General features: G+C 36.7%; 2 protein-coding genes across 6 annotated transcripts; one reads left to right on the top strand and one right to left on the bottom strand.

Annotated features, from left to right (window-relative positions):
* Positions 1–235: 235 nt before the first annotated feature.
* nudE (Nuclear distribution protein nudE) lies at positions 236–5,104 on the bottom strand. Of its 3 annotated transcripts, none has more exons than XM_089595546.1 (7): positions 4,438–5,104; positions 4,038–4,328; positions 3,761–3,897; positions 3,492–3,680; positions 2,975–3,084; positions 2,108–2,181; positions 236–829 (listed from the first exon to the last, which is right to left on the bottom strand). In XM_089595546.1, the coding sequence occupies exons 1-7, from the start codon at positions 4,524–4,526 to the stop codon at positions 763–765; spliced, it is 957 nt and encodes a 318-aa protein (XP_089451672.1). In that variant the 5' UTR covers positions 4,527–5,104; the 3' UTR covers positions 236–762. The 3 variants fall into 3 exon arrangements, with proteins under 3 accessions (XP_089451672.1, XP_089451671.1, XP_014213657.2); XM_089595545.1 differs by having other exon boundaries at positions 2,975–3,099; positions 4,438–5,103; XM_014358171.2 differs by having other exon boundaries at positions 236–832; positions 2,975–3,099; positions 3,519–3,680; positions 4,438–5,096.
* A 2,191-nt stretch (positions 5,105–7,295) lies between these two features.
* On the top strand, positions 7,296–11,583 carry Hrs (Hepatocyte growth factor regulated tyrosine kinase substrate). 3 transcript variants are annotated; one of them, XM_089595141.1, is made up of 11 exons: positions 7,296–7,507; positions 7,622–7,706; positions 8,090–8,165; positions 8,234–8,422; positions 8,500–8,774; positions 8,876–8,954; positions 9,016–9,192; positions 9,268–10,257; positions 10,330–10,536; positions 10,606–10,726; positions 10,814–11,583. In XM_089595141.1, exons 1-11 carry the CDS (start codon positions 7,465–7,467, stop codon positions 11,236–11,238), a joined length of 2,667 nt encoding a protein of 888 aa, XP_089451267.1. In that variant the 5' UTR covers positions 7,296–7,464; the 3' UTR covers positions 11,239–11,583. The 3 variants fall into 3 exon arrangements, with proteins under 3 accessions (XP_089451267.1, XP_089451268.1, XP_014213638.2); XM_089595142.1 differs by having other exon boundaries at positions 10,330–10,645; XM_014358152.3 differs by having other exon boundaries at positions 10,330–10,726.
* Position 11,584: the final 1 nt, after the last annotated feature.

Here is an 11,584-nt window from a genome sequence, read left to right as displayed (position 1 = left end):
TCTTTCGACCTTCATCCTTATCATTTTATAGTTGAAATTTGTTGAAAAAAAAAAAAAAAAGTCAAGTCTTAAACTTTCACGACTACAGGGATTACATGTCATCTTTAAAAATCCAGTGAAGAAGATTAGGAAGGAGGTAAAAAAATATACATTTGATTTGTTTTTCAAAAACAAATTTTTATTAACAATTTTAATATCTATAGTTCAAAAGAAAATGTTTTTAAATGTATCTTACAGTTTTCATGTGATAGCCCAAATTTTTTATTAAATACGTATTTACACTGACCCTTTTCTATTGGGTTATTCATTCATTTTAATGGAAAATGTTCACATAAAGTTTCAAGCAGTCACTGATTTAGTAAAACTGAGGAACCTCACTTTATTTTTTGTAATAAATTAAAGTGTAAGTGGTATTGAAGTATATAGATTTGAAAAATTAAAGCTTTGCAATGGAATTTGGATGGTTATGCAAAAGTTGTCTTCCATTGAATTGCTTTGGTTAACTTTATGAATGAATAATTGAAAATTTACCATAATGTTTCACAAATAATACATTATCATACGGATAACTTTGGCATATAATCCATTTTTCTTTAATTTATTACGCTCAAAATTCTTTGCTCATCTGTCTTCATTAAAAAAATAATTTTTACAAATATAATTCACTAGTTGAGCTACAGTATATTTATATCATCATCAAAATAATTGAAAAATAATGCTTTGTCCTTTAATTTGATGAAGAAACAAATTAAGTAGAGTACTTTAGTATCGAATATGGTTGTTGTTGCCTGCCACCACGGCAGTTAGTGCTCGTGGTTGTCTTCGATTCCTGCTATTAAGAAAAAATTAAGTATTAGAAAAATGAACTTTTACATCACCACTAAAGTATGGACATCGAGTAGCTAATTTTAAGCACAGAAAATACACCATACAACCATAAAATTGCATAAAATAAAGATGCACAATTTAGGATTCATTTTTTGAAGATTGTTATTAGTAGAACCATTCAGGCTACAAAATTGTGTAATGATACGTATAGGTATTGCAGAAAAAAATTATATCAATTTTATGGAACTTATGTTGTTAAGTAATAATTTAATGAATATTACTTTATTAGTAATAACTGTTTCACCAGCTTTTACACTAAACTTTATTATATACAATTTTATGTATCGTTACATAAATAAATACGTTAAAAATTTTTCTAGGTACGACTACTATTCGAAAATAAAATTTTCATATGTACAAAAGTATACTTTGGTTGCAGTGAAAAAAAAAAATCATAAAAAACGACGGAAAGATGTTTCTATGCTATATTTTTTAAGGCAGTACTATTTTTTATGTTCGATGAAACAATTTTTCAAAGTGATGTATGATTTTGAATTTACATAAATGTAATGATTAAGAGACATTAAATAAATACATATATATGATTGAAACAGTTTAAAGTAAAATTCTAATTTCACAATTCTATGTTATTAAATCGTTTATGTGTTACTCTAATGATTGAATAATTCGGTACAGATCTAAATATTATTTGTTTTAACTAATACACTAATGTACATCTCTTACAGTACCAACAATTTTCTATTATAAAAAGGATTAAGTAATTACTTAAAAATTTTGCGATTAATTTAACAAGTAAACGTTTAGTTATTTTTCGAACATATGTATGTATGAACAATAGCACTATCGCAGCATTGCATATAGAAAACTAAGAAAAATCTTGAATAAAAATATAACGGTACGCGAATGCCAATCATTAGTACTACTCGGTAAATCAAAATCAGGCATTTGTAAAAAAATAAGAAACTTTATGTACTATATAAATATTACAAATGTGTACAAAAATTGTTCAGAGTGTCATGACTCTCTTATAAGTATGTAGTTCTAAAATTTGTTTTCACAATAAATTTTTTAAAAAAATTATTGCAATATTTGATTAGAAAATAAATAAAAGATCTAATTCAATGAGATCGCCGGCTGCACTGCAGAGGTACGTGATCTCATCTTCGTTGCATGAACATGGGACAACAAAAATTAAGGAGTATGGAAGACTAAAACAGCACAAGGCGTGGACGGCATTCCTTGGGTAATTGAGTGTTACCTGTAGAGATCTCGAACTGATTGATCTTCGCGTGTTGACGCGTTTCTACACGTGTTCAATTTATTTTCCAGAGCCTTAAACAAAAAAATATTCGAGTTAGAATTGTGCAAAACAAAATTTTGTCTTAATTAAAGCAGAACCAAAATTAGGCAGGCACTTTAATTTAGGCGGGGTGTATTCATTATATTGTGTTATTAAATTGTACTTCAATGAGATTGCGTTAAAATCACTCAAGAATCGTGTGCGTATCTGAGGAATGAATGATGATAAAGGATGAGGAATCAAAAACAGCGTGCAAAACTAAATGCAAAAAGAAACCAAAAAAAGAAAAACCTGTGCCTTATCAAAATAAACGTGATAGTAACGTTATTGTATTTAGAGAGCTTCAGAAAAAGCTCTATGTCACACACAATCAGCACAATTTGGTTGGTCTAGGTTGCTGTTTAATACTGTTTTGAATTGGAGTGTCTACTTGAACTGGTGGTGATTTTGTGGTTGTGGGAGATTGTAACTTTTTTTTTCCATCCGGACAAATACACTTGAACTTCTTACAGTCCATGCAGACCCACCTGTCAAGCTGAATAAATCACAACACCGTGCTACAATACATGTATTTGGCATGTGTTACGGATAACCGAGGAAGCTTTCTTGTCATTACAATATTTTTCTAGCTAACTACTACGTATGTACATTAGTGACATTTCATTTTTTTCCGGAAACGCCAATGAACATCAAATGAAATAAAAGCCGTGCTACAAGGTCAGTTAACTGCATGCTATACAAACACGACAACAAGGAGCAATGTATAGTGCTGTACTTGTAAAGTTAAAATACTTGTGAACAAAAGGTTGAAAATAAATTACTTACCCCAACTTTCTTCATCAAGTCGCCAATCATGTTCATTGCAAGTATTCTGGTGCATGGTGTAAACTGTGGTGGGTTCGTATTGTTGTTGATATTGTTATTCATAATACCCCCTACTCCATTTCCAACTAGGTTACAATAAATAAAAAAACAACAAATACACGTTAGTGTTGTACTGTGGTATAAATACAACATTAGACAAACATGTAACTATAATTTTTGTTTAAACAATAAAAAAATGTAGTAAACTCAATTCATATTCAATAAGAGAAAAGATACTAATAAATAAAATTGACGTGTAAATGCAGTAAGTATGTACTCTAATTAAAAAAACATATGAGAAAAAATAATGAAAATCTATAGATATATCAGTATTTTTTCATTAACAAAAGTTAATTTCACCTACTTATATGCATAAATCATTATTTCAACACTTTTTGTTCCAATGAGTTGATTAACAAGAATGATTTGGTGCAAGTACCTTTTACTTTTTTCACTAGAGAGGAAAAAAAAAAGATACTTCTGAGAAGAGTTGAATAATTCTTACTTTTTGTAGTAGATGTGTTCAACGGACTAGCAGGTGGTGTGTGAGCTTCCAGTTCAACTTGCAGCTTATTGCTATCCACGTGATTGTGAACTCTGTAAATAGCAGCTGACTTGTCATTATCAGCTTTGTGCCTCACTGATACTTGAATTTCTTGTTTTAAATCTGAAACAGACCCATGTTTGCAATTCAAATACAGATATTTTAATTTTTTTCATTAAATTTACTTCAATCACCCTCAATACCTCTAATTTCATCTCTTAGTCTTTGAACGGTAGCCCTCAAACTTTCTTTTTCGTCTAATTCCGATTCAAGTAGAGCAGTCTTCTCCAATGCTACATTAAACTTTGCTTCCATCTCTTCTTCAGTAACTTTGCTTACTCTGTAAACAAGCACATGACAGAAGCAATTGTAAAAAAAAAAAAAAAAAAAAAAAAAAAAAAAAAAAAAAAAAAAAAAAAAAAAAAAAAAAAAAACTATTGTTAAGTCAGCATAAGAGAAAATAAAATTTTTTTTAGCAACCTGTGCGCTCTCTCCAGATCATCATTCTTCTGCTCCAGTTCTCTGACATATTTGAGAAGTTGCTCGTTTTGAATATGTAGCTCCTGAGCCCTATTCTGAAACATCGCACAGTCCACAGCCTGCTGGTCCAGCCTACTCCTGAGTTGCTCGATCTCGGAGACGAGCCTGGAGTTTCTCTGCCTTAGCTCTCTGTTGGCCTTGTCCCCCTGTTCGAGCGATGCCTCGAGCTCCTTCTCCAGTAACTGAGAGTTCTCCTGGAATTCTTCCAACTCCCGCTCGACATCATCTTTCCTGCGATTCATTTGTCATTTTTTTTCATCATTGATTAAAATATGCGATAAAAAAAAAGCAGAAATAAGCATGATGTATACATAAAAATCCTTCAAGTAAAAATGATTACCTTTGATGTAGTTGCTGCGCAAGGTCCATCCAGTACTGGATCTCATCATCTTTACAGTTGAACTGCGGGGGAGAGTCAATTTCCATCATGTTTGCAATACCAACACGTCGTCGTACTTAATACAAATAAATAATCACACTTCAACACAGGTACAACACTGAACAAAAAAGGGCTCTCTCGCAATAATTTGTTGAAGTGTCACTCTGCTAATACTAGTACGTAATGATGCTCATGGTGACAGCAATAATTCACTGCGATACCCATTTTTTAATCACAGCCATGCCATAATTATAACAAAAACACCTTATACACCTACAAATACGTTCATCGCACTTAATGGTAACTAAGTGGTTCCTATTACTGCACTGTTCGTCATTTAGGCGAATTTAAAGAGTTGCCTGATGCTAGGCATATAAAGTACGTTTGTTGTAGATCTATGAGATACGCGCAAAATTCAGTCAGTTGTAAAATTTTCCGTTTAACTTTTATGTTTGCAGCAAGTTTTAATGCGAGAGAGATGTCCTGCAGCAGCAGATGGACTCTGATTTTCCCGTCCCAACTTCCAAGTCTTCCAACCAACGAGATGAAACAAAATGGAGGCGTGTGTCATTACGTTATTTACGTGTGTGCTGTATATATACACACATGCATTTTCTACACATGCATGCACACCTGGTGTGTATACTGTGTACGTGTAGTAGATACTCTGTCTCTCTATCTGACTCTGTACAGTATATCTATATCTGTAAGTATTTTAGCCTGTACTGGCTGTACTGCTACTAGCTACTACTGCTGTATGCTGTATATAGTGTATATACCGCAGTAGCAGGGAAGCAGGGCAAAAGAAACAGTTACATATACATATAGAGAGAGGAGGGTGACAGTAAGCAGTTTTACAGAACTTACAACGATGCGCAGCCTACTTGTGCCTATTTTCCCATTTCATTGCTACAATAAATTTATAAATGCCACATTGCCAACATGTCAACCTTTCGCATTTTTGCAACTCACATTTTACTGAATTTTAATGAATTTCCTTCCCCCCTCCACCGCCGTACGTCACACTTTGTACACATATGATGTATATTTATATGTGGCGATCGATCAGTGAATGAGTGAATGCCGTTAATAAACGTCAAATGTCTTACGTAATAAATGTTTATTGTTAGACTTTTTCGGAAATATGGTCGTATAATTATGTTGAACAAGTACCGGCTATGTAGAGTAAAGTGGGAGCGGCGCCCTTCGTGTATACACAATAATTTTTCCTTATTCTCAAATTATTATTCTTAAATAACGTAAGTATGTTTTTTTTTCTGACTCTACAAATGAAGAATACGCTCTAAGAATGTAATACAATTTTATTTTTGTCTTATAAATTAACAAATCTCGATGGAAATTTGGGGTATTTAAACATAATTAAGGTAATATATGTGGCGTCTCACATCTCTCGCGCTTCAGGCTCTACTCGCCAGGTGGCCAAGCCCCTAATAATCAACTCCCGTCAAGCGGCGAAATTCCCGCACGATTACTATATAAGCGCGATCGAGTTAATCTGAGCCCACACCTTTTCTGTGTCTAAGGCAGGGAGCACGTCATCAGCCTTACTGATGAGTCCTGGCGTGCTCCCGGGACGAAACATCAAACAACCTTTTCTCTCTTTTCATGGCATTACTGAAAGCCACATTGGTGACCCCGACAACGAACAAAAACGCAACCTTCTGATACTCTTACGCATCTCCGCATCCTCCACGCCGGGTACACGCAAATCGTAGCTAATCCCCACACGATTCGCTCATTGCACGAACCCATTCACGCACGACGGCAACTTGCCCCGCACCACACGATTCGCTCATCGCACGAACCCATTCACGCACGACGGCAACTTGCCCCGCACCACACGATTGCGCTCATCGCACGAACTCGTTTATGCACGGCACCAACGCGCCCCGCATCTCTCGCAACGGAGCGTGGAAGACCCGGAGATCCAACGAGACTTTCTTCTCAACATCTTTCTCCCTCTCATGCCTTCACACCCTCGACTTTCTCATCGTCACTTCCTCCCGGGTACACCATCGTCGTGACTAGGCGGGGAGTGATGTGGCGTCTCACATCTCTCGCGCTTCAGGCTCTACTCGCCAGGTGGCCAAGCCCCTAATAATCAACTCCCGTCAAGCGGCGAAATTCCCGCACGATTACTATATAAGCGCGATCGAGTTAATCTGAGCCCACACCTTTTCTGTGTCTAAGGCAGGGAGCACGTCATCAGCCTTACTGATGAGTCCTGGCGTGCTCCCGGGACGAAACATCAAACAACCTTTTCTCTCTTTTCATGGCATTACTGATAGCCACATATATAAGTGTAGGGGTTTGTGGGAAACAGAATTTGAAGCTCCCCCTGACAATGAATTCTTATTGAATTTTCCTACATTCTATGTAGTTTTCAAATTTTCAGTACAATTTTACAAAAAAAGAGTTTTTAGATCACAGTGAGCCGAAAAAAATCTCTTTATACAATAGAGAAAAATATCCGCTAAAATTTTCTCACAGTGCATAATACATGATGTCTGGAGATTTTTTCTTATTTTCAATTCTTGATGAATTTGCATGTGTGAAGTAAAAAACAGAATTCAGAAACTTTGCCAGAATCCCTTCCAAACATTGTGTGACTTTATAGAGACTCACTCAACAGCGATTTCGAAAAGTTATAACTTAATTTTTAAACAAAAAAAAAGAAAATACAACTTGTAACCTACTGCTGACAAAGAAGGAGACGCATCATGCAAGTGAACCCTATATACTATATACCTCCCTATACTGATGACTTGACTGTTGACTCCAGTTAGTAAGTATAATAATGTACCTATAGTCAAAATTTAGTATGACGATTTTTTTTTCTGTCCGTCAAGAAAACAGTGACAACTCGTTCAACTCTTTTTGGCAAAGTTTTTATACTACCTAATTAGTTAGGCCCTCGAAGAAAAAAATAGTGCAATTGTATACGTTAAATCGAAGAATTTCGTCATCATGCCTATCATTGGTATCAGCAGCAATTTCAACAAGCTGCTTGGTTAGTCGACAGCTCGTCTTTTCTCTGTCCTGGGGCCTCTCTCATTTCCCAGCAGCTCATGTTACAGGTACCTAGAGTAGTAATTCGATTGATAATTTTGGTCTTGCTTTTCAGAAAAAGCTACGAGCAATCTGAATCTTGAACCCGAGTGGCCGACTATCCTGAGCATTTGCGATCTTATACGTCAGGGTGACGTGAGGTGAGACTATAAGCGCACACAATAAATAAATGTACCTATACTTGTACATTGGCACTGAAATATATATATTATGCATAGGCTGCAGTGCAGTCTTTTTGTTCTTTTCCATGCGGTGAGTCAAGCTGATTGTAATGATCATTTATTTTTGCTAACAAACAGTAGTTGCGCACTTGATGAGTCAGAATTTCAAGAGTATACCTATAGTTTGTATACATCTGAAATGTTTATCAAGTCAACATTTCATCATCACCAATCAGGTTGACTCGTATCGGTCGGGATGATTCGATAGTGCCACAATAAATGAAATATTTTTATGGGTTCATTGATTACACGTACTTGATGACAAATATTTGCTAATTAAACGACAATAATTCATGTTGTAGTCCAAAAAATGCTCTTGTAGCCATCAACAAAAAAATAACTCATGAAAATCCACACACTGCTGGATTTGGTTTACTGGTAAGTAACTTTATTTATACGCTAGGCATAGTAAATAAAGACAAATGCTGATGAGATGTACACTCAAGGTTTTGGAATCTTGCGTGAAAAATTGTGGTTCTCCAATCCACGATGAAGTTTGCACCAAGCAGTACATGGAACAGCTCAAGGAGATAGCCAAAACAACGCAGCAGGAATCTGTGAGGAAAAAAATTCTCGAACTTATACAAGCTTGGGCTTATGCTTTCCGAGATTCTCCAAAATATAGAGCAGTACAGGTATTCTAATTACTGTTGCGCTTGTACATTACAATGTGTTATTGAATATTAATTTTATGTTTGGTTTTTATACCCAGGACACTATGAGAATCATGAAAGCTGAAAACTTTGAGTTTCCAGCTCTGCAAGAGAGCGATGCTATGTTCTCCGCTGACATTGCTCCAGAATGGGTCGATGGTGACAAGTGTCATCGTTGTAGAGTAGCTTTTAATACTTTTAATCGCAAGCATCATTGCCGAGCTTGCGGACAAGTGTTTTGTAGTCAGTGCTCGGGAAAATTTTCAACCATACCCAAGTATGGCATTGAAAAAGAAGTTCGTGTGTGCAACACTTGCTATGATCAAGTCAACAAGTGAGTACTAGTTTCGATTGTAATAGAATAAACTGTTTTAAATTTTGTATCAGCCGTATTTGTTGTAAAATAATTATGTTGATTGCAACACCATTCACTAGGCCTGTTGTCGTAACGTCAAAACCAGAAACAGACTTGCCCATAGAGTATCTCACAAGTTCTTTGGCGCAACAGCAACAGGCAAGTACCTTGCAAAGCATCCGTTTGTAACGACCGTTTGAATTGACGATATTTTTTTTAGGTGCCACCAAAAAAAACCGAGGAAGAGTTACGCGAAGAAGAAGAACTGCAGATTGCTTTAGCTCTAAGCCAAAGTGAAGCTGAACACAAAGAGAAAGAAAAAAAGCGTGCCACAAGTGCCATAATATCAAACTCAACTGCTTTTACGAAAATACATTATTCCCCGCCTCCTTCTCCAGTGAGTATTTTAAAATCATTACGAGCTTCCATAAATCTTTGTTTGAAAAATATATGCATCAACTTAATGTCGAAGGAACCAAGTCCTAAAATCATTCAGGAAGAGGAGGAAGTAGATCCTGAACTCGCAAAATATCTAAACCGTCAATATTGGGAACAGCGCCAGTCCGCTTTGGAAGAACAAACCGCAAGATTGAATGTAACGAGTCCGTCGGCGCCAAACATCGGCAGCAGTCCAATGCCGCAAAAAGTAATTGCCATCAAACAGCAAAATGGCGAGGTAGATCCCGAGATGAAGAGTTTTGTTGAGAATCTACGATCGCAGGTCGAAATTTTTGTAAATCGTATGAAAAGCGACTCATCCCGAGGACGATCCATTGCCAACGACAGTTCCGTCCAAACGCTCTTTATGAACATCACTGCTTTGCATTCGCGGCTTTTGAAATACATTCAAGATCAGGAGGACAATAGAGTGTATTACGAGGGTCTTCAGGACAAGTTGACGCAAATAAAGGATGCCAGAGGTGCGCTGGACGCGTTGCGCGAGGAACATCGCTTGGCGCTGCTGCGCGAGAAACAAGAAGCTGAGAGAAAAAAGCAAATGCAAATGGCTCAGAAACTAGAAATCATGCGCAAAAAGAAGCAAGAGTATTTGCAGTATCAACGCGAATTGGCTCTGAGAAATATCCAGGAACAAGAACGAGAGATGCAGATGCGCCAGGAGCAACAGAAACAGCAATATAAACAATTGGCAGGGGGATTTCAATCGATTCCCGGTTTTATGGGCCCGCCAAACCAAGGTTCTCCGGTGCGACAGATGCAATTTTCGGCAGGCCCAGAGGCTGCTTACAATTCATTGCCAACTACGAATCCACAGAGCATCTATGGCTATGCTGCTGGAGGTGGTACGGGAACGTATTCGAGCCCAACTAATTGGCCTATGCAGCATCAACAGATGGTCAACCCGTCGGCTATCACCGATACCAAACCTTCCACTGTTGAAAACCAGCAGCCTGCAGAAAATCCTGAAAGTCTCGGGCGCGTGACCGTTTCAGGACCAGGAATCGTAAGAAACAAAATTGCGTTTAAATGTAATTTGAACGCTGAATATTCAATATTTTTCTAAAAATTATTTTAGCAAATACCTGCGATGCGGAATCGTCATTGTCCTGGTCATCCACAACAGCAGCAGCAACAACAGCCACAACTAAAAAACATTCAGATACCTGGTCAAGTTTCCCAGCAACAATCCCACATTCCTACGACAACCCAGTCACCAAGTGGCCATACTCACGTGACTATTGCAAATGATATGCAGATGCCTTTGCATTTGGATTCGACACAGGTACCTCAAGGAGTTCACGTTATGCAGTCTCAAGCACTCGCTCCCAATCATATGTTACCTGATTGCCAGATGCTTCCGCGACAACAAATTGTTATTGGTCAAGGCCAAGGTATACAGTTACAACAAGGCGTATCTGGTAGACGTTTACCTATGCAGTCGCATCCTATTGGTCCTAATGTATCCATTCCAGGTACGTCAAAAATGATGTATTCCATTATGTTTTTCAAATGTATGATTTAAAGGAGTTTTTGTAAAAAATGAATATTGTTATTACTAGGTTCAACTCAAGTAGTTATGAGAAACGATATAATGCCTGGTGCACAGCACATGCAAGAAATAGCGCAGATTTCGGGTCCCCAACAGATGCAAGGAGCTCAACAGATCCCAACGTCTCAACACATACAAGGGCCCCAGCAAATTTCAAATCACCAACAGATGATGCAGGGACCACAACAAATACAAAATTCCCAGCAGATGGTACAAAACTTACCTACTGCAGTCTATGCGCCTCTGCAAGATGTTCGAGTTGGACCCATGCAACTGCTACCTCAACAGCAGCAACAACCGCATCAACAACAACAACAGAACCAACAACCACCACTGCATCAGCAGCAGCAAGAGCAGCAACCAATGGTGATTCAAAAGGTAGAAGAAGAAGAAAGAAAATCGCCAGAAGTTGCCGAGCTGATATCATTCGATTAGGACTAATCAATTCATATTTCTTGCATTTACCTACTGAATGATTATATTTTAGGTCGATATTGAAACATGTTGCAAATAAAATTTGAGTAACAAAGTAGATTCTTGTATGAAAATTATCTCTTTATTATTATTATTATTATTATTATTATTATTATTATTATTATTATTATAATCTTTATACAACTGTTGTTGATATTAATTTTATTTTTATCAAAATGGTTTCTACAAAATGTGACTGCTACGTAGTGTATAACGCTTGAAACTCAGAATATCTATAGTTATATTTGAAACGGGCGTGACTTGTGATCACATGTTTATAAATTGTCTCTTGTAAACTCCTCTATTA

Source organism: Copidosoma floridanum, unplaced genomic scaffold (genome assembly GCF_036245765.1).
Source record: "Copidosoma floridanum isolate Cflo_tuat_1 unplaced genomic scaffold, Cflo_Japanese_pri ptg000025l, whole genome shotgun sequence".
NCBI classification, from domain to species: Eukaryota; Metazoa; Arthropoda; class Insecta; order Hymenoptera; family Encyrtidae; genus Copidosoma; species Copidosoma floridanum.
This window is presented reverse-complemented; position numbering and strand designations above follow the sequence as displayed.

Bases quoted from the DNA above. Each gene is read 5' to 3' on its own strand.
- Hrs (XM_014358152.3), top strand. From the start codon at position 7,465: ATGCCTATCATTGGTATCAGCAGCAATTTCAACAAGCTGCTTG. The intron at 7,707-8,089 runs GTGAGACTATAA...TTCATGTTGTAG, and splicing joins ATACGTCAGGGTGACGTGAG to TCCAAAAAATGCTCTTGTAG. The intron at 8,955-9,015 runs GCAAGTACCTTG...TATTTTTTTTAG, and splicing joins CTTTGGCGCAACAGCAACAG to GTGCCACCAAAAAAAACCGA.
- nudE (XM_089595545.1), bottom strand. From the start codon at position 4,526: ATGATGGAAATTGACTCTCCCCCGCAGTTCAACTGTAAAGATGATGAG. The intron at 2,182-2,974 runs GTAAGTAATTTA...TTTTTGTTTAAG, and splicing joins ACTTGATGAAGAAAGTTGGG to GCTCTGGAAAATAAATTGAA. The intron at 830-2,107 runs GTAACACTCAAT...TCTTAATAGCAG, and splicing joins TCAGTTCGAGATCTCTACAG to GAATCGAAGACAACCACGAG.